Consider the following 20,381-nt stretch of genomic DNA (forward strand, 5'->3'; position numbering starts at 1 on the left):
TATTACTTTTCCAAATGGGCATGGAGTCTCTGAAAACTAGAAAAAAAAGGAGAGAAGGAATAACTCCAGCAACATCTCAAAATGGACCAACATTTTCTCTTTGGCTAGACGTTCCTTTGTGAACAGGAAAATATGAGTTAGAAGTCTTTATCCCCTTTCAGCCCTTCTTCCTGTTAAAAATGTTAGTTCATTCTTGTCTTTTCTTTTTCTTAAGAGATATTATATGGCCCTGGCCTGTGTGGCTCAGTTGGTTGGAGCATTGCCCCGTGAACCAAAAGGTCATGGGTTTGATTACTGGTTGGGGCACATACAAGAAGGCAACCAATCAATGTTGATGTCTTAAATTGTTGTTTCTCTCTCTCCCTCTCTCTCTGGCTCTCTCTCAGTCCTTCTCTCTTACCCCCTTCCTCTCTCTCTAAAAAAAAAGGAAATTAAAAAGTGTCCTCTGGTAAGGATTTATAAGGAGAGATGTTGTATCAGCAAAGAATCTATTTAATTTTTCAGCTCAAAGCTTGCCTTACTAACTGTTGTCTCTGAAAGCCTAAAGGACAGATGTACACATCCGTAGGTACCCAATTTTCAACTAAGGTGTTTGCTGAGTGCCCTCAATATGCCATGTGCTATGCAAGGTCTTGGTGCTATGTAGATAAAATATTACACCATCCCGTTCCTCAAAAACAGTCTAATAGGACATCAAAATTCTGATTTTAATGTGCCAGTGTTATAACATATGGCTAAACGTAATTCTGCCCAAGTATACCTGAGCTGCAGAATAGGGAAGCTGCACGGGGTGGAGGTGGGGTGGAAATATTTACACTGGAGACCTTGGGGGAGGAGTAGTGATTTCTGCCAGGGAAGGGCCAGGAGGACGTTCTCGGCAGAGGACATGATGTAGGCACGTGGCAGGAAAGCACGTGCTGTGTTCAGCGGTGGCAAGCTGCTCCTGTGCCTGGAGGTCAGGGTTGCGGTATCCAGCTTGGGATGAGGTAAAGTGCAATTTTTATTTGCTCCCAGTATGTTAAAGACCTTAGGTATTTTGATGCTAGAAGTTGTAACTATACTCCAGGCACACAGTGGGGAACCACCAGAGGTGTTTTTGCAGGAAAGTATAGTCAAGGAGGTGAAGTGGGAAACACATAGCGTTTGGAACCTGATGGCTCTTTCTGGGATACTGGAATGTTACACCTGAAAAGAAACTCTGGGCTCATCTAATTTTAGCCTCTTGTTTTACTCATGAAAACTGTGTGACCTGGCTTTAAATGTCACACCATTGGGTTTCCTGTACTTAACATGAGCCTTAGAGAAGCCACTATGTCACAGCGTCCCCAGAGTAATGGCCAAGTTTAAGCAAGGCTATCCTGTGCGCTGAAGGGGCCACTAGTGTCTCCATGTGCTGTTACTGATGAAGCATGCTGGGACCTCAGAGGCCGGCTGTGAGGTGCACATGAAAAATGGGTGAGTCCGCCCCAGCAAGGGGATGAGTGGCATAGATTACAAGTGGGTACGTTAACCCCGCAGGGAGAGTGTGAGCAGGTGGCCGCAGTATTGTTCCAGGTGAGTTGCCTGCATTGGGGCCAGATCCCAAGCACCAGCTAGGGAATGGGGAGCAGGTGACATGGAAAGACAAGAATTGTGCAAGGAAGCTGAACCCCATCCAAATAAACTAGAAGCTGAGCAACTATGGACCTAGCAGAGAAATTAAACACACTGAGGAGAAAGAGCAATCCTAGGGGCTGAGCAAATCAGGCCACTGGAGAAAGGCAGCTGTTCACCTGGTAGACAAGCACCAGGGACCCTGTCCAGGCTCCAGAGAGCATCCCTAAACAGGAAAACAATTCTAGGCCCCCTTCGGTGGTATGGCCAGGCTCCTGGAAGCCTGCCAGATGTGGTCCTTACCGACCAAAGAACCAGGCAGGGCACAGCCCGAAGGCTGCAGATCCTTATTTTTAGCTCTTGGGCAGGGTTGGGGAGGCAGGGACAGTCACCCAGGGCACTTCTGAGTTTCCCCAACTCCGTGGTCCGTCATTCCAGACTAGAGCTAAATGGCAGGGTGAACAAGGTATCCACTCAGACCAGTTTCACACTAACTTCCCAGGAAAACATTGTGTGGTCTTCATTCTGAGTGTTCTGGTGCTTGACTTTAAGGTTCTTTTGTGATTTTTCTTAAGGAACTACATGATACATGCATAAGAGCAATTCTGCTTTCAACCACAAATGAAAGGAGAGAGAGCTAATCCCCCCTATTCAAAATGCATTATATGCCAAACCTGGTGGTTTCAGGCAATCCCTCTGAAACTTTCTAATTGTAGCCATAAGTTAGGTCTCCATTCTCTCAGCCTCTCAAGTTCAGGCAGGGTGGTCCTGGTTAAATGAGTACATGAAAACTTCCAACAGAATTTGAAGCTTTACTTTAGTATAACAGTATTTATGGTGGTAAAGACATGAAATAAAATAAAAAGATGTCCCTCTTACATTGTTTCTTTTTAATTTATTATTTGCAACTTGATTCACATCTCTCCTCTGGTTAAGGATGGCTTACTGCAGCTCTGCCGGGCTGGGGCACTGTCACGCACGCTGGGGACATGGCGTGAAAAGGCGGTGTTATTGGTTCCAGCTGTCTTAGTTTTAAAGTCTATGGGACGAATCAAATAAAAACGAGTTAACAAGTAAGTCAGATAATTGCAATTTGGAACAGCACCAGGAGAAAAAAGTAAAAGAAAATCATGGCCTATTTTTGATGACAGAGGAGACCTGAGTAGTGTGAAGGAGCAAGCCCAGGAGCAGTCAAGGTGTGGGAACAATAAGCAAAAGGGCTCTGAGATAAGAAAAGAGTTCTAGGAACCCCAGGAGGTCAGTGTGGCTTGGGGTGTAGTGGGGCAAGTAGGAGAACCCGGGAGTCCGTGGGGGTAAATAGAAGCCCAGTCAGGGCAGGGCCTTGTGGTTTGTGGTAGGGAATATGGGTGTTATTCTAAGTATAAAATCAAACTGCTGTGGAATTTTAACCTGGAAGGTTACACAATCCCATTTACATTTGAAAAAGATCTTTCTGGCTCCTGTGGAGAATGTAAAGGGTCGGAGCAGTTGCTGGGGGATCCAACGCTGCAGGAGCGAGGAACTGCCAGGTCCCTCTCTGGGCTTTTCCTGAGGTTGGTGACATGAGAGTTCTTGGGCTCTAGGAAACCAGGCATTGACTTTTCTTTGCACTGCTTTTCCTCTAAATGCCCAAACCACTTCCCTCTTTGATAGATACTAGAAGAAAAGATGCCAGAGGCACTGTCTTCAGGTAAGCTAGGTAGGGTGCTGGCCCTGACCAGAATTCTGTTTTCACGTGTCATTTTCACTTTGCAAGTTGGCTATATTCATGCCAACTTCTTACTGTCCTTCAACTTTGCTCCTGGTACACAGAAAGTATTCAGTGCATGTTTGTTAAGTTCATTTGGAGTTGGATTCCCAGCGATGTGAGTAGAGAGAGAGACTTAGAAAGGCTGATGGGCTCTTCTTTACATCTGCTCTGGAGATTGTGTCAGTGGGTTACCATCACTCTTAAAAGAGTTAATATTTTCAGTCTATGTGGATACAGTTCAGGGGTGAATAAAATGACTCTGCTAGAGTAAAAGGTGCTATGTACATGCAAAAAAAAAAAGCTTTTAAAGAGCATCTGGTTAGAGTTTAATGTGGCTGAAAACATCTCTATTTTTTTCATGTTTCAATTACGCAAATATGGCTAAAGTGTGCTTTGGAGATTTTCCAAAATAAAAACATTGGAGGTGAGAGAAATTTCAGCCCCAACAATAACTTGAAAATTGGAAGTTGGAATAGCAACTGTTTTTTCAACTGTCTTAACTCTGTCACCGACACTGTGATGATTTGATTGCATGTGACAAGTCCGGTTTCTGGCCACTAAACTGCACACTTCAGCTATAGGCATCAGTCTTTCCCTTCTTTCCTTTAACCCTGTGTCAATTTGGGTGCAGAAATGAGAAGGTTAGTAGAAAGCAAGAGATTGTGGAACCTTCCCATTGGCCTCAGGTCAAAGCTGGTGACCCTGACCTTCTCAGCAGCCTCATGTGATTCAGGGCCTGTGGGCAAACCAGTTACAGGATCACTCTCTTCCCTTCCTCACAGTCCTCACCATCCCCCTTGTTTTTCATGTGCTGTTAGCCTCCTTGAACTTCAAGGACACCCCAGAAGGGGAATTACTTCCCCAAATGGCAAAGGGCCACCCGGGAGCTGTGTGGGAAGGAAGAGCCAGCACTTGTCAGTGAGGTCGTGGACATGAAGCTCTCGGTGCAGCCCCTGGCACAGAGCAGTCACTTAATGTACGCTGACAGCAGCTGCTGCCGCCTTTGTTTTTCTTATTGATGAATGCTTTATAAATTGATAACAGTGTATATGAGTAGTCTCACGTTGTCAGAGACCAGCTTTCATATCTACTGTTTCTCATACCCACCACCCCCTTGGGCATTCTTTAAGTTAGGGAACTGTTGTCCTTATTTATTCCTTGTATTTTAGAGTCATTCTTGTTCATGGTACTGTTGTTATTCCAAAATCTCCATCTGGAAATTGGCATTTCTTCTTATTGCCACTCTGAATGTCTTTGTTGGGGAAAGATAAACCTTCAGAAGTTCAAAGGTACATACCTGTACCATTCTAGCCATACTGTTCATGCCCTGGCTTCCTCCTCTTTCTTATACAATGGGTTGTTTTGTTACCATCTCACCTCCAGGCTTCTCACGATAGAAATTAACTCAATTAACTTATTCAGTCATCTTTTGCACTTTGCTAAAGAGCTCTGAGATCTCATTTTGCTGGAAAAGGGGGAGCATGATACATCCGATCCCCCCCTTAAAGAGGCAGGAAGTCATTTCGCTTATGGGCCTGGGAGACATAATCTACTTATAAAAGAAAGCTATTTCTCTGACTGTTTGCTGTCTTCTACCTGCCCCCAAGCCCACCCTTGGAAGTCCTGGCTGGGCATCTCTCTCAGTGAAATAAATATTGTAATGGGTCAAGTAATTAGCGAGCAGAATGATGTTTAGGCTGTAACCTGACTCTAATTGCTGACCTCAGAGAATTAATTTCATATGACATAGCACCTTAGCAGTGTGCTGGCTTAGAAGTTTCCACTTGTCTCTCCCTTTCAGCCAGATTGCTTATTCTATTTCTGGGCTTGTCGTGCCCATGAGTCAGATGGCCCCAGACTCTTCCTGTGGATGGAAGGGGCATACCTGACTTGGACGTATTCTCTGCATACATAAATTATAAAAAGGAAAAACTCTGTGTCTGTTCCTTGGCATAAAAGTAAGGGAAACTAGAGGGTTGAGTGAGGAAAGTATAAAATAGCCAATGTAAATAAAGCCTGGCCATGTGGCCTGAAGGCAGCAAGATGTGTAGCATAAGAAACAGCATTCGGGAATAATGGTGTTCTATACTAAAAACAATCATCAGGAACATAACATGTATCAGGTCCTGTTAATTTTTGCCACCACATCCTAATCATAAAGTCAAAACATGTCGCAAAGTAAAATAAAACATCTCTATGAAGACCTGTTTATTTCCACAGCACCATGGGTGGGTTTTTGTCTCTTCCCCGTTGTTGAGTATAGAAATAGTCACCGGTCCCATTTCCCTGGGTCCTGAAACTATTTCAACAACTGATGACTTCAACGGGGTCTTACCTGCTTTGATTGCCATAAATGGGGTTTGCCACAGGAGTTTGGAGACTGTTGTATACTGACAAAACTCTGTGAGACCCAGAATCACCTTCCCCCTGCCCCGAGTTCAGTTTTTGTTGAGTGTGTTACAAAAGAGGTTTAGTCAAAAAGACAAAAGCCCATGTCATCATCAGACTCCTCCGATTCTTTTTTGTTTACTTTCACTTTCTTCTTAGCTGGGGCAGCAGTGATGACGAGGGAGGGACCTTCTCCTTGAGCCACACCAGCTGCTGGGGCAGGTCCACCAGCTCCTGCCTTGCAGATGAGGCTCCCCATGTTGACCTTGGCCAGAGCCTTTGCAAACAAGCCTGGCCAGAAAGGTTCAACATTTACACCAGCTGCTTTAATGAGGGCATTGATCTTATCCTCCATCACCATCACCTCATCATCAAGCAGGATAAGGGCTGAGTAGGTGCAGGCAAGTTCTGAGAAACGGAGGCCACGGTGTGAGCGAGTGCAAAAGCGAGCGCTGCTGGGTGCAGTGCTAGTCCCCAGACGCAGAGAGAGAGCTTCACCCCAGTGCAGCCTTAGCTTCCTCAGAAAGACCCAGTACTGGCCCCCAGCAGCTGAGGAAAGGGGCCAGAATCACCTTTTAAGGCCTAGTTCAAAGCTCTTAAATTATCAAAGGGAGTTGCTGTGTATCATGACCTCTGTTGTATTTATTAAAACACTAAATCGTTGCCTTTCTGAGAAATTGATTGTGTGGTAGTTGTTTAAGCCTATGGCTACTCCCATGGGTTTGAAAGTATCTGAGAGGCATCAACAGGTCCTCACCGAAGGAGAGGGGAGTTCTCTCCTCCTCATCCTGCACATGGCATTTTAATTGTGTGTCACAAGATTTATTATTAGAAACTATAGTATGATTTGATCAAGAAATCAAAAAATATAATTCCCCCTAAAAAGAAAATGATGAGATATGGTACAGAGGTGGTTCGTGTTGATTACAGCTATAAGTAAACACCATAAGAAATCGTATGCTGTGAAAGATAAGCCAAGACCATGGAATACATACTTTTATTGAGGTATAATTTAAATTTATTGAAGTACTCAATAAGTCTTAAGTGTTCTTTTCCATCAGTTTTGACCAAGACCTAGGATATTTCAGTCACACTGGAAGGTGCCCTGGGGCCCCTGCCCAGTCGGTCCCTACCCCGTGCCACCCCGTGCACAAGGCAGCCACTGCCCTGCTTCCGTCACTCTGTGTCAGCGCTGCCTGCTCCCGAAATTCACGTGAATGCAGTCGGACAGGACGTGCCTCAGTTTACCCTGCTTTTCTTCCGTCATGATGTTGAGACTTATCCATGGTGTTACCATTTACCAGTAGTCTGTTCCTTTTATTGCTCAGTGGTATTCCATTACTCAAATATACCATAGCTTATTTATCTGAATTCCTGTTGATAGGCATCTCTCACATTGTATTTTCTATTTTAAGTTATTATACAGTAAAGTTAGTCTGTTTTTCTTTCAACGTACAGGCTTTATGAATTCAGCGCCCACATAGATTTCTGTGACTGCTGCCACAATCAGTACTATGCACACAGTTTCATCACCTTAGAAAACTCCCTAACGCTATCTCTTTCTAGTCCCACTTTCCCCGCAAAAGTACCTCATCACTTCATATTTGTTCTCCATCACTACAACATCACGTTGCATTTTAATCACTTATGCACATTTGTCATTCTCACTTGCCAGCTTCTCAGAATAAGGACCATATCTTATTCATCTCACTTCCTCTGGGCTTAGCACAGTACCAGGTACATAGCAGGTGCTCATTAAATATTTGAAGCATGGATGAATTATGTGTCCATATGTGTCCATATGGGCACATAATGAGTCCTTTCATAATTCTTAAGAGGGAAGGGGAAGTAGAAAACTAAAGGGAACCAACATTTTGTTCTTTTTAAGAAAATTTTGGGTCCTTTTTTGACAATAATAATTTTATGATTTGAAAACATTCTAAAGAGTGCTGTTTGGTAATTCCACTTGAGAGAATATGTTGAATCACACAAAATGAGTAATCACCCATAAAAGGAGTTCAACAAATGTTTAAGTATACCAAATATATCACTTCTGGTTAAGTTTGAACATGGAAATTAAAAGGAGTAAGTTTAACATGGTTCTTTGTCTACTTACTACCTATTTTTAAGTGTGTTCCAGAACTCTAAAGTTCTCCTCCAGAGTCTTCAATATATTTCCCAGGCATTCTTAGCTCCACGGGGATTCTCTACACTGTATTCAGAGAAACTCAATATTCACACTTAACTTTTGAATGACATTTTGGTTTTCATATGTTCTCCAAAACCAGTGTCATCTTTATCTGAAATTTATTTTAATAAATCCATTATTATTGCAAGTGATACTTGGTTCTTGTCATTAGTGCCTTCCCTGGGGTATATTCAGTTCCTTTCAGCTTCAACTTTTCTTTTTTTCCCTTCAGTGTTTATTGGTGTTTCCTTTTTCATTCATCAGAACGCTGAAATGACTCTGTATATGTACTTTTTGTCCTCTTAATTTCACCCACCAAGACATTATCTCTTACACACGGAGCCCTTTGGCAACTCCACATCACAGTTCAAGCAAATAAATTTTCTCCATATGTTTAGCATATACCCCTGAACCCTGTAGCCACTTCCTTTTTTAAAGCAGAAATGGAGAAACAGCTGTTTCTCAGTTCCTATAAAGTGTGTCCTGTTTTATCAATCATGCTGGACAGCTCTGTTTTGATGTCTGCAATATTACTTGGTCCTTGAAATTGTGTGTTTGCTGGACCTGAATTTCCCTCTCACATTTGGGGGAGAAAGATTAATTCTACTAGATGTTTCAATGTGTTACACAGGCCATGAGGTCTTCTCTGTAGTTTGTCTTGGGAGCTACTGAAGAGCTCACATGAAAGAAATTCCTTCTTCCTTGTAGCACAACAAAGTTTTTAACTGTTAAGATTGATATTGTGTGGTCGTCTTATCCTGTGTTTCAGGAAATGTTGTTTGACTAAGTCCTCCAGATTCTCTTCTCCATGCAAAGCACACAGGCATGAAAAGACACCCAGCTCCCAGACAGCCTACAGTCCAGGAGCGGGGACAGATGCAGTATGATGAGTGGTCTAATTAAGTGATGCCTGAGCTGGAACAACCACCTAGAGGAGGAGTTAGTAAGCTGTGGTCCATGGGCTGGCTGCCTATTTTGTATATAAAGTTTTATTGTAATACAGCCATGTCTACTCATGTATATATTTTCAATGGATGATTTCATGATTCAATGTATGGAGATTTGTGTGTCCTACAAGCCTAGAGGAGTAACTATTTGGTCCTCTAATACAAAATTTGCCAACTTCTGTCTTAGGAGAAGGAACATGAGGAGAGTGTATGGTCACTAAAGAATAGGGTAGGGGAGGATGACTTGGAGAATGCCAGCATTTTTAGGGATAGGTGAAAGAAGATAGTGTGCAAAGTGATATTTGAGAACTAAATCATAGTATGCCAGAAAACAAGGGAGGGAGGTCAAAAAGTTGAGGGTCAATAATACTGTCAAATGTCCAGAGCAATCAACTGAAATGATGGTTATCGGGACCATGTCCTGAGAATTAACTTGTGTGCCAAGCTGTATGCAAAGCAATTTACATTCATATCAGGATTCCATGTAACAGCATTATAAGGTATGAACTATTAGTGCCCCCATTTTATAAATCAGGAAATTAAGGCACAGAATGAGCAAGTAACTTTTCCAAGGTCACACTGCTTGTAAACGGCAGAAAAGGTGTTTTAATGTAGGCAACCTGATTCTAGAGAGCCTATAATTTTAATCCTTGTGCCATATTGACTTCACATGTAGGGAATCATTGATGTCCTTTGCAAGATTAATTTTAGTGGCATGATGAAGGTGGAAGATGGCTTAAAATAAGTGATAATGATGTTTGCCATGGGCTATGCATTGGTCTAAGAGTTTTAAACTAAATCATTTTATCCTCTCAACAACTTCATTATATAAGGAAACCATGACACAAGAGGATGAATTTACTTATCCTAAGCTGAAGAGCTATTGAGTGACAGAGGTGTATTTGGACATCTGGGGAAAAATTGCTTACCCTCCACACCTATATCCTTACTGACCTTCATCTGTCCCTGGCACTTTGCCAGCTCTTTCAAAGATTATGGCCTGAATCTGGAGCTCTCCCTCTGGCTACTCACTGTACCCTAATGTGATAGCCACTTAGGAATACAAAAAAGAAGGAAACTCAGTATGGTTTTTAGAATAATATTATAGTATGGTGCCCATAGAAGACTCAGAGGCAGATCAGTGGAACCAGATTCTAATATATGTTTGCTTTATGTTTTTATTTGTTTATTTCAAGAGTTTGTTGATTTTTTTAAGAGAAGGAAACATTGATTTCTTGTTATACTTATTTATACATTCATTGGTTGATTCTTTAATGTGCCCTGACCAGGGATCAAACCCACAACCTTGGTATATTGGATGACACTCCAACCAAATTACCCAGCCAGGGTGTATGCTTTACATTTTGATTAAATGGAAATGCTAGGACAAGACAGTGAGGAAGGGAAGCATCATTCAGGAAGATGTTAGGACAGTTGATTAAATATTTAGAAAAATAATAAAGTTAGAGTTCGCTTTATACCATGCAACAAAATAGATTGAAATTAATCTATTAATTTCATAGGATTGAAATTAAATGTTAAAAAATATATTATCCCAATTTTGGTTTTAGCTGGTGTGGTTCAGTGTATTGAGCACTGGCCTGCAGACCAGGGGGTTGCCAGTTCAATTCCCAGTCAGGGCACATGCCTGGGTTGTGGTCCAGGTCCGCAGTGGGGGGGTGAGTGCAAGAGGCAACCACACATTGATGTTTCCCTTCCTCTCTTTCTCCTTCTCCCCTCTGTCTAAAAATAAAGTCTATTTTTATTTTAAAAATATTAAGTCATCTTTTTAAAAAAATAAAATTTTGAGAACCGAATCATTAATATGGACATTGACTGCTAGACTATCATGTCATTGTCCAAACTGTTTTGCTCACTTGAGTTTTTGTATCTATTTATTTTTATAGTTTTCTCTTCCTCAATTTAAGGATATGCACTATCACTTTTTGCTTCCCTCAAATCTCTGTCTTTCAAAACCTGTGTTCCTTCTTATAAATTACTGCCTTTAATATCAAGACTTTCTGATAATGAAACAATAATACTTGCTATAATAATTTGTAAGAAAACTAGATAAAAGTATCTGTTTTGGAATGGGGGGAACTTTTCTAAGCATAATTGCAATGAAAAAATAGGATATATTTTATCTCATTACAATTTAAAACATCTGTAGATCAAAAATAATTTTTAAATTAACCTTAACATGAAAAGACTCATTTAATTGATAAGGAAAATATTAAAACTCTTTTTGATAAATGAACAAAAGTACATTCTATTCATATAAGGAATACACACAGCCAATAAAAACAGTAAAATATTTACCCTCAAATGAATAAAAACTAAAATGCAATATCATTTTAACCTCTTAGCAATGTTTAAAAATTCAATGTTTGTGGAGGGTGTTGCAACAGGTATTTTTATACATGTTGATGACTTGAAAATTGATCCAAAACCTTTTGTAAATATTCTCTAAGTTAAAACCCTTAGGAACATGCATAAAATTATACAATGTATTTTTCTAGAAATCTATTGTAGTCAGAAATACATAAAATGTTACAAAAATATATATTACAACATATTTGCAAAGGCAAAATTTGAGAAATAATCTAAGTAGTGATAAAAGGACAAATAAATGTAGTGTAGGCAAACAGTGTTTTGTCATACAGCCATTGAAAAAGCTTTCCAAGACTAGTGGATGTGGGAAAATGCTCATGATAGAATATTAAAGTATTTGTTTAGGCTGTGTAATTCCAGATCTGTGAAGTTGTGTGCATATGTGTATATATGCATACATATATTGATATGCACAGAGAAGAAAAAGGTAGAATTAAATGTGTCAAAATTATAATACATTTCTTTTTATAGTGGGACCATCTTTTTAAAGTACTACTATCTTTTTGTTTCTTTTCACTTTTTTAATTTTCTCAATCTCTACAATTAGTATGTATTACCTTTATATCAGGAAAAAGGGTAAAAAATTTTTAATGATGACCCCGTCAAATTGGTAGTATAATATGAACAATTCAGATCTTATTTTAGATTTTAGTCTCTCTTATTTATTTACCTCATTAGATTGTTACATCTCAGCTTTATCCTTCATCGTGTAACAGCTGAGAGCTGTGGTTCTTGAAGGTCATTCTGAACGCAAATCCCTCTATATATTTCCCATGTCGTGGGTGATGATGTGATAGGTAACTATCTCTAAGTCTAGTTTGCCAGTAAGAAACTTTAAAGGTGAAGTAGTCAAGTACATTGTCCTAAGCTACACAAAAAGGCCATTAAGATCTCGTTTTTTCCACTGAGAAGCTAGGTAAGAAAGTTAAGCATTCTGAAGCAGGGCATGTGAACATTACACCCTCTTTTAACAATTCACAAAAGGTACATTAAGAGCATACATTAAGTAATGTAATAGGAAGTTGAAGTCTCTGTGAAGGCTGTAGGGCAGTCTTAATAGAAACAGTGTGCTTTTCCATTGTAACATTTCTCTTCCTTGGGGTCACACTTTATAGCAAGGGTGAGTGTATAGCAGCTCTAACTGCAGCCTCACAGGCTTTTTCCCTATGAAATTTCTGTTCAGAGGACATGATGTAACTCACCCATATAACGGGCCATGTTCTCCTATATATATTTTTAATTTTACCTTATGCCTCTGTACTTCAGCATTCCACCTCACTCTGGAAATTTTGACTTGTCCAGGGATACAGCATTTTTAATAGAAATTGGCCTAAACCAGAAGAGAATCATAAATCACAGCACTATGACTTCAGTTCACAAATGGGAAAACACAAAAGTTGGAACTAGGATTTAAGCCTTCTAGGACCTCCTTCATCACTCCTCTCCACTGGCACTTCCAAAAATGTGCACACAGAGGACTGTTGTGGAGCGTTACAGTCGTGCTGCGTGGACCAGAGGTCAGGGGTCTGAAAAGTCTGAGGATGACATTTTCATTCCCGCACTTGGATAGTAACATGTGTTAATACATTAAAGAATCCTTGCAATAAGACTCATACTAAGCTAGATAAGATGTGGGAACGACAGGCATAAACCAGGACTAGCCTAGGCAAAGCAGAATGTATTTTCTCCCCAGAGAAAATATAGAGTGGGTTGGGGTAGCAGGTGTGGGGGAGGGGAGCGCACAGAGTTACTGACACATCTGGACAGATTGGGTGCGTTTGTTTGCTGTAGTGGAACATAGCTCAGCACTTACAGCAGCTTCTGGCGCAATTAGATGAGTGTTATTCAAATATAAGACATACTCTATCACGTTAAACTGAATTCTACTCACAAAGCCTCATGAATTCCAATACAATGCTTAGAGACCAGGACCACTGGAAGGCTACCCAGTTTGCTTTTTTAAAGTTAGAGGGGCAGCACTGCACAGCGATTAAGAGCAGACTCTGAATCAAGACTGCCTTGATCTAAACCCTGGCGCTGACTTTTATTAACCTTGGGCATGTGCCTCAGGTCTCCACCTCTGAAAAACATTATAATAATAGTACCTGTCTCATAAGATTGATGTGAGAGTTAAATGTCAGTGTATGCAGAGCATTTAGAAGAGTGTCTTGCACAAAATATGCTAGAGGTATTATAATCATTATAGTTTATTCTAGGAACAGAGAATTTATATGGCACTGTTTCCAAATGTATCAAGTATGTTCATCCAATTAACACAACAGTTCTATTACCCAAAATGCCACTGCCGGCATTCATGGGTCTTGAATGCAGATCTAAGAGTGAAGGACCAGGGCTGAGTGACTGTTGGGGGGATAGAATGTGCAGTGCAATACACAGGACAAAGGGATGCTTCCTGTCCTGGGAAGGATGGAGCGAGGTTTCACAGCACTGCTCAGAATGGTGCACAATTTAGCGCTATGGATTACTTACTTTTGGACCACGGCTGACCCTAAGTAACTGAAACTGTAGAAACCAAAACCATGGACAAGGAAAGACTACTGTCTATAAATGTTCCAACATTTAAAACAAACTAGAAAGGAAGAAGGGTGGAGCTCTCATACTCAAGACTGAAGTTGAGGTCCTGCTGCTTAAACTTACCTAATTTCTTTCCTTAAGCTAAAATTAAATAGGATAAAAGAAAAATGCCTTATTGCAGAACAGACAGCGTGCGGGTAGCTGTTCTTCCTGCAAAGTTGTCCTCTGAGAGCTGTATGATCTCCAGCGCATTGTTGTAATGTAAAGATAAGACAGAGTCCTGTAGTACCTTGATAATTGGCATCCAAGGCCCCTCCACTGGCACTGCAGCCAGGCTTAAGAGTGAGCCTTTACACAAGAGGTCAGACCCCTGTGGCTCTGGGTGCTTTGTTCTGATGCGGAATGATGATTCCTGAGGATGTTGTCCTGTGAACATTTTTAGAAATTAGTAAATGAACTATTACTAACCCAGAAGTCAAAATTTCGGAAAACAACACTCCGAATTTAATTCTGCTGATACGTAACTGGTGACACAAATCTTGTAGCATCTAAGCTCCCCACAGAAAGGAGGTGAAACATTTTTCCTCAGTCATGTATTTTTGAGATGAACTTACCGGTCTTAGTATTTTATCTTCTTTCAGAGTTTCAGGAACTATAAAGCAACTCCAGTTTAGAGTTTTGCCATCTTATTCCACATTTTCTATCTTTAAAGTTTCTGTAGGAACTGGCAACATATTTTGTAAGCCAGGTCTGGGTCCACTGCTAGGAACATCTTCACCTGTGAAAAGAACCTTTTGGGGAAGTAGATCAGGCTGTAGCGGTTGACACTAGAGATGGCAAAATCAAAGGCGGTAATAGATTCCCTCACTCCACATTCCAGTTCAGAATGACAACAAAATTTGGTAGAAGCAACTCGCATTCAGAAATACTTGTTTTGTCAAATCTTTTGGAGAGAGGAAGGCATCTTAAAGAGCCTAAGAGATGGAAGAGATAGATCATGCCTAGTTTCTTGCTGGCTATGGGAGTACAAAAAGAAAAAGGAAAAGATGGTAGCTAGGAAGGAAGAACAAAACAGAACAAAACCGGAGAGGTTTTGCTAGTGTAAAACCTGATGAACCACCAGCCTGGAAAAGACTTTGAGTAGTTCAGTGTTCCCAAACCTGGACCTGGACTGCATGGCCAGAAAAGGCTGTGAGACTGATGACTGAGCCTGCCCAAGCTTCTCTGAGCAGCCCCTTCAAAGCAGCCAGAGGGCCTGCAGTAGGCATCACAAACTTGGCCTTGGATTTTCTGCTCCTCCTGCCTCCTGTCACTGAATTCTTCATTTGTACAGTAGATCCTAGTCTTCTTTTCTCCACATTTTCCTTTCTCAGTGAAAATTGTGGCTCCTCGGAAGGTCTTTACAAAGGAGGTGAAACTTTAGCTGAATTTGGGAGGAAAGAGTAAGAATTTGATAGAAAAGCAGAAATGACAAGGATAAAGGGAGAGGTGGCATTCTGAACTGTTAAATGAGAGATGCATTTGCAGACAGTATGATCGCTTTCTGGTTTGTACTAGTTGATTATAAGTCATTATTGTCTGATCATCACATAGCTGTAGTAATTATTTTGAAGAGCGTACACAAGTAAAGGATGGAACACGACCCTAGGTCCTCCCCTCCACTCCTCTCCCATCTTCTCCCCTCCACTGCCCTGTGTTCTGTTTTGCTGGCTTGGCCTTAGGACCTTCACTAAGCTCACTCTTCACAGAGCCTGTTCTTTGGAATGTGGGAATTGTGTTCTTTCTTAGTGATGCTGGTGGGAGTCCCTTAATGAACTGGGAACATAGTTCTTAAAGAGCAGTTCCCAGCCCTGCCTCTCCCGGCCAAATAAAACATTCTGACTCCAAGGGATGAGTAAATTTTAGCAAAATACTTGAGACTGTTGAAGTACAGCTGTGTCTCCAGCATTAGTTGACAGTGCGTATAGTTCAATTTCTCAGAGAACAGCTGACCGCCTCTAGAGATATAGAATACCCCACAATAAGTGAAATTGAACTACATTAAACAAAGAAAATTTTAAAAAACTGAGTCACAACATAATAATAAAAGGAACAATTCAACCAACAGGAAGTTTAAACAATTCTCAACTTGCATGCACCTAATATTATACCATAATGCTTGTTACATTAGAAAAAGGAAAACTTAGTGAGCTAAATACCCAACTTCAAATGTTATAAAATCAATAGAGTAAACCTTAAGAAAGTAAAGAACATTACTTACTGTAATAGAAGTTGAAGATGTAACGCAAAGTATCTATAAACAGAGTACCTGTTTTTCTTAAAGTTTTCTCCAAGGTTGAGCAAGAAAAAAGAAGATGCAATTTTTAAAATGGGAGAAAAGAAAAGGAGACATAGCTACACATAATGATCAACTCTTACCGATGAATTTGAAAGGTTAGAGAAAACAACCAATTACCTAGAAAAATATCACCCAAACAGTGAAAAATAACTAGAAAAAAACGAATAATCATATAACCATTAGAAATTGAAGCATTTGTTAAACAATACTACCCCACCTCACATACACACACAAAGCACCCTGAGGACTTCCAGTCAAGATGGAGGCATAGGTAGACATACTTCACCTTCTCACACAACCATAGAAAAAAGTGCAATCAGATCTCAAAAACAAATAACACCCAGAACCATGAGAAAAATCAAGCTAACCCTGGCTGGTGTAGCTCAGTGGATTGAGCATGGGCCTGCGAACCAGACGATCGCGGTTCGATTCCCAGTCAGGGCACATTCCTAGGTTGCAGGCCAGTTCCTGGCAGGGGCCAGTTCCCAGCAGGGGATGCACAAGAAGCAACTATACATTGATGTTTCTCTTCCTCTCTCTTTCCCTTCCCCTCTAAAGATAAATAAATAAAATATTAAAAAAGAAAGAAAGAAAAATCAAGCTGTATGGATGGCCAGCACCAAGGATTTAAAGAGGCCACATTTATCCAGACAGGTAGGAGGAGTGGAGTTGCGAAGCCAGGGTGGAGAAGGCACAGTAAGGCACAGAGGCAGTGGAAGCAACAACAGAACAGATGGTCCCACATGTGGTGAATAAAAATTGGGAGAGATACCTTGGGAGTGAGTGATCACAGCCCCAGGCCAGACCACATAACCCAGGGTTCCAGCACCAGGAAGATACCAGTGGGAGTTAGGGCAGCAAAAGAAACTGACAGATTTTCACCACTTGAAAGGGCCCTATGGGCTTAGAAGGTATACAGACCCCACCGTAGCAGCTGGAAGGACACCAATCACATACAGGAGGTGAGTGAGGTGGGGCGTACTGAAAGTGGGACAAGGGTGGGGCAGGCCTCCAGAAGCCAGGGAGTGGCACTGACCCTCTCTGAGCTCCATACCCCTACACACTCACTGCCACAAAATAGTGAAGCAGATTGCCCCACCCTGGCAATTACCTAAGACTCTGCCCCACATGATTTACAAGTGCCTTTTCTATATAAGCCATGGTACTAAGAGTAAAAGCAGCTTTACCTAATACACACACACAAACACAGGAAGGCTGCCAAATTAAGGAGGCAAAGAAATACTGCCCAAATGAAAGAACAGAACAAAACCCCAGAAAAAGAACTAAGTGAAATGGAGATAGCCAACCTATCAAGTTCAAAACACTGGTGATCAGGATGCTCAGAGACCTCAATGAATATGGCCACAAAATAAAGGAAGAAATGAAGGATACATAAAAATATACAGGTTACCAAGAGTGAAGGGAAGGAGACTGGGGTTCAAATCAATGACTTGGAACAAAAGGAAGAAATAAATATTCAACCAGAACAGAAAGAAGAAACAAGAATTAAAAAAAATGAGGAGAGGCTTAGGAAACTATACAACATCTTTAAACATGCTAAGATCCGAATCATAGGGGTGCCAGGAGGAGAAGAGGAAGAGCGTGAAATTGAAAACTTACTTGAAAAAATAATGAAAGAAAACTTAACCTAATTTGGTTGAGGAAACAGACATAGAATTCAAGGAAGTACAGAGAGTCCCAAACAAGTTGGACCCAAACAAGACACCTCATAATTAAAATGCCAAAGGTTAAAGATAAAGAGAGAATCTTAAAAGCAACCAGAGAAAAGCAGTTAGTTACTACAAAGACGTTCCCATAAGACTGTCAGACTGTCAGCTGATTTCTCAAAAGAAAGTTTGCAGGCAAGAAGCGGCTGGCAAGAAGTATTCAGTGATGAAAGGCAAGGACCTACAACCAAGATTACTCTATCCAGAAAAGCTATCATTTAGAATGGAAGGGTAAATAAAGTTCTTCCCAGACAAGGTAAAACTAAAGGAATTCATTATCACCAAACCATTATTACATGAAATGTTAAAGGGATTTATTTAAGGAAAAGAAGACCAAAACTATGAACATTAAAATGACAACAAACTCAAAACTATCAACAACTGAATCTAAAAAACAAAAACACACTAAGCAAACAACCAGAACAGGAACAGAATTATAGATATGGAGATCATTTGGAGGGTTAGCAGGGGGAAGGGGGAGAACAGGGAAAAGGTGCAAGGATTTAGAAGCATAATTGATAGGCACAAAATAGACAGGGGGATGTTAAGATTAGTATAGGAAATGGAGAAGCCAAAGAACTTACACGTTTGACCCATGGCCCTGAACTAAGTGTGGGGGGACATTGCTGGAGGGAAGGGGGTACTGGGCAGGCAGGGCCAAAGAGGGAAAAATGGGACAATTGTAATAGCATAATCAATAAAATATACTAAAAAAAGAAAAAACTCTCTGTTTTACTGTAAGATTTTACCAAGTGTCAAGGAACAGATTAATCTCAACTATATATACTATTTCAGAGGATAGAAAACAAGTAGATATTTCCAACTTCTAATATAACCTCAAGATTTAAACTAGACAAAACAGTACTAGAAAGGAAAACTATGTCATCCTCACTTTTAAACATTGATGAGGACTTCCGCCAAGATGGAGGCATAGGTGGAAACACTGTGCCTTCTCCCACAACCAAGTTTGAATACAACAAAGGTTTGAAGAAACAAAGACACAACCAAAAGACAGAAAATTGAATTATACGGAAGTCCAACTACATCTAACTGTTCAACAGGGACGGTAAGAGGGGCGGAGCCAGCAGCGAGCAGGGTCGGGCAGGACACGGCCCCGACCCAGGCGCGCACGCAGACGGGAACCAGTTGGGGTGCGGGGCAGACCGCGGGCGCATATTCGTGCACAGTGAGACAGACCACGCAGGCCCCAGGGGGCGAGGGCTGACGGCGGTGGCACACTCGCATGCACTGGGACGAAACGTGTGGGCCCGGTGACGGCAGCAACTGCGGCACCGGTGAGGGCCGTGGCGGCAGACAGGACGCCATAGTCCCTCTTTGACCCCGCACCCACATACAGCGTCACAACTCAGCGACTTAGTTGCCCTTCGGCACCGGTGAGGGCCAGGGCAGCAGGCGGCAGGCGGCAGACGGAACGCCAGAGTCCCTCTTTGACCCCGCACCCACGTACAGCATCACAACCCAGCGATTTAGTTGCCCTGCAAGACCAGTGAGAGCCATTGTCCCTCTTTGACCCCGCCCCCACCTACAACGTCACAACCCAGCGACTGAGTTGCCCTGTTCTAGTGAACACTTTAGGGCTCTGATCCTGCTATGGAACAGGCACGAACAGCCCAAAAGATGGCGCAAGAAGAACTCAAAGTCCCAGAGCCAATAACTCTAAGCGACCGAGAAATTGCCAGCCTCTCAGAAGCACAATTCAAGACACTATTTATCAGGATGCTCACAGAACTGGTAGATTATAGTCACAAATTAGAGGAACATAGTCACAAATTAGAGGAACATATGAAGGCTAAACTAATTGAAATGAAGGGAGATGCACAGGAAACCAATAGTGATGGAAAGGAAACTGGGACTCAAATCAATGGAATGGACCAGAAGGAAGAACAAAACATCCCACCAGAAAGGAATGAAGAAATGAGAATTCAAAAAAATGAGGAGAGGCTTAGGAACCTCCAGGACATCTTTAAACGTTCCAACATCCGGATTATAGGGGTACCAGAAGGGGGAAAGAAACAGCCACGAGTGGAAAACGTATTTGAACAAATAATAAAGGAGAACTTCCCCAGTCTGGCAAAGGAAATAGACTTCCAGGAAATCCAGGAAGCTCAGAGAGTCCCAAAGAAGTTGGACCCAAGAAGGAACACACCAAGGCACATCATAATTACATTAGCCAAGACCAAAATGAAGGAGAGAATCCTAGAAGCAGCAAGGGATAAGGGGACAGTCACCTACAAAGGAGTACCCATCAGACTGTCAGCGGATTTCTCAAAAGAGACCTTACAGGCAAGAAGGGGCTGGAAAGAAGTATACCAAGTCATGAAATCCAAAGACCTACAGCCAAGATTGCTTTATCCAGCAAAACTTTCATTTAGAATGGAAGGACAGATAAAGTGCTTCTCAGATAAGGTCAAGTTCACGGAGTTCATCATCACCAAGCCTTTATTATATGAAATGCTAAAGGGACTTATATAAGAAAAAGAAGATGAAAAATATGAACAGTGAA

At 41.4% G+C, this 20,381-nt stretch overlaps 2 protein-coding genes across 2 annotated transcripts in view; one reads left to right on the forward strand and one right to left on the reverse strand.

The window, feature by feature from the left end:
- The window catches only part of CMSS1 (cms1 ribosomal small subunit homolog), a 395,148-nt gene that overhangs the window by 325,277 nt on the left and 49,490 nt on the right, over positions 1–20,381 (forward strand). The window lies entirely within an intron of this gene.
- Positions 5,780–6,998, reverse strand: LOC118995701 (60S acidic ribosomal protein P1-like). The gene is made up of 2 exons (XM_037058814.1): positions 6,980–6,998; positions 5,780–6,280 (listed from the first exon to the last, which is right to left on the reverse strand). The coding sequence occupies exons 1-2, from the start codon at positions 6,996–6,998 to the stop codon at positions 5,814–5,816; spliced, it is 486 nt and encodes a 161-aa protein (XP_036914709.1). The 3' UTR covers positions 5,780–5,813.

This window comes from Sturnira hondurensis, unplaced genomic scaffold, assembly GCF_014824575.4.
Source record: "Sturnira hondurensis isolate 20B ecotype Veracruz unplaced genomic scaffold, ASM1482457v3 Scaffold0010428, whole genome shotgun sequence".
Taxonomy (NCBI): Eukaryota; Metazoa; Chordata; class Mammalia; order Chiroptera; family Phyllostomidae; genus Sturnira; species Sturnira hondurensis.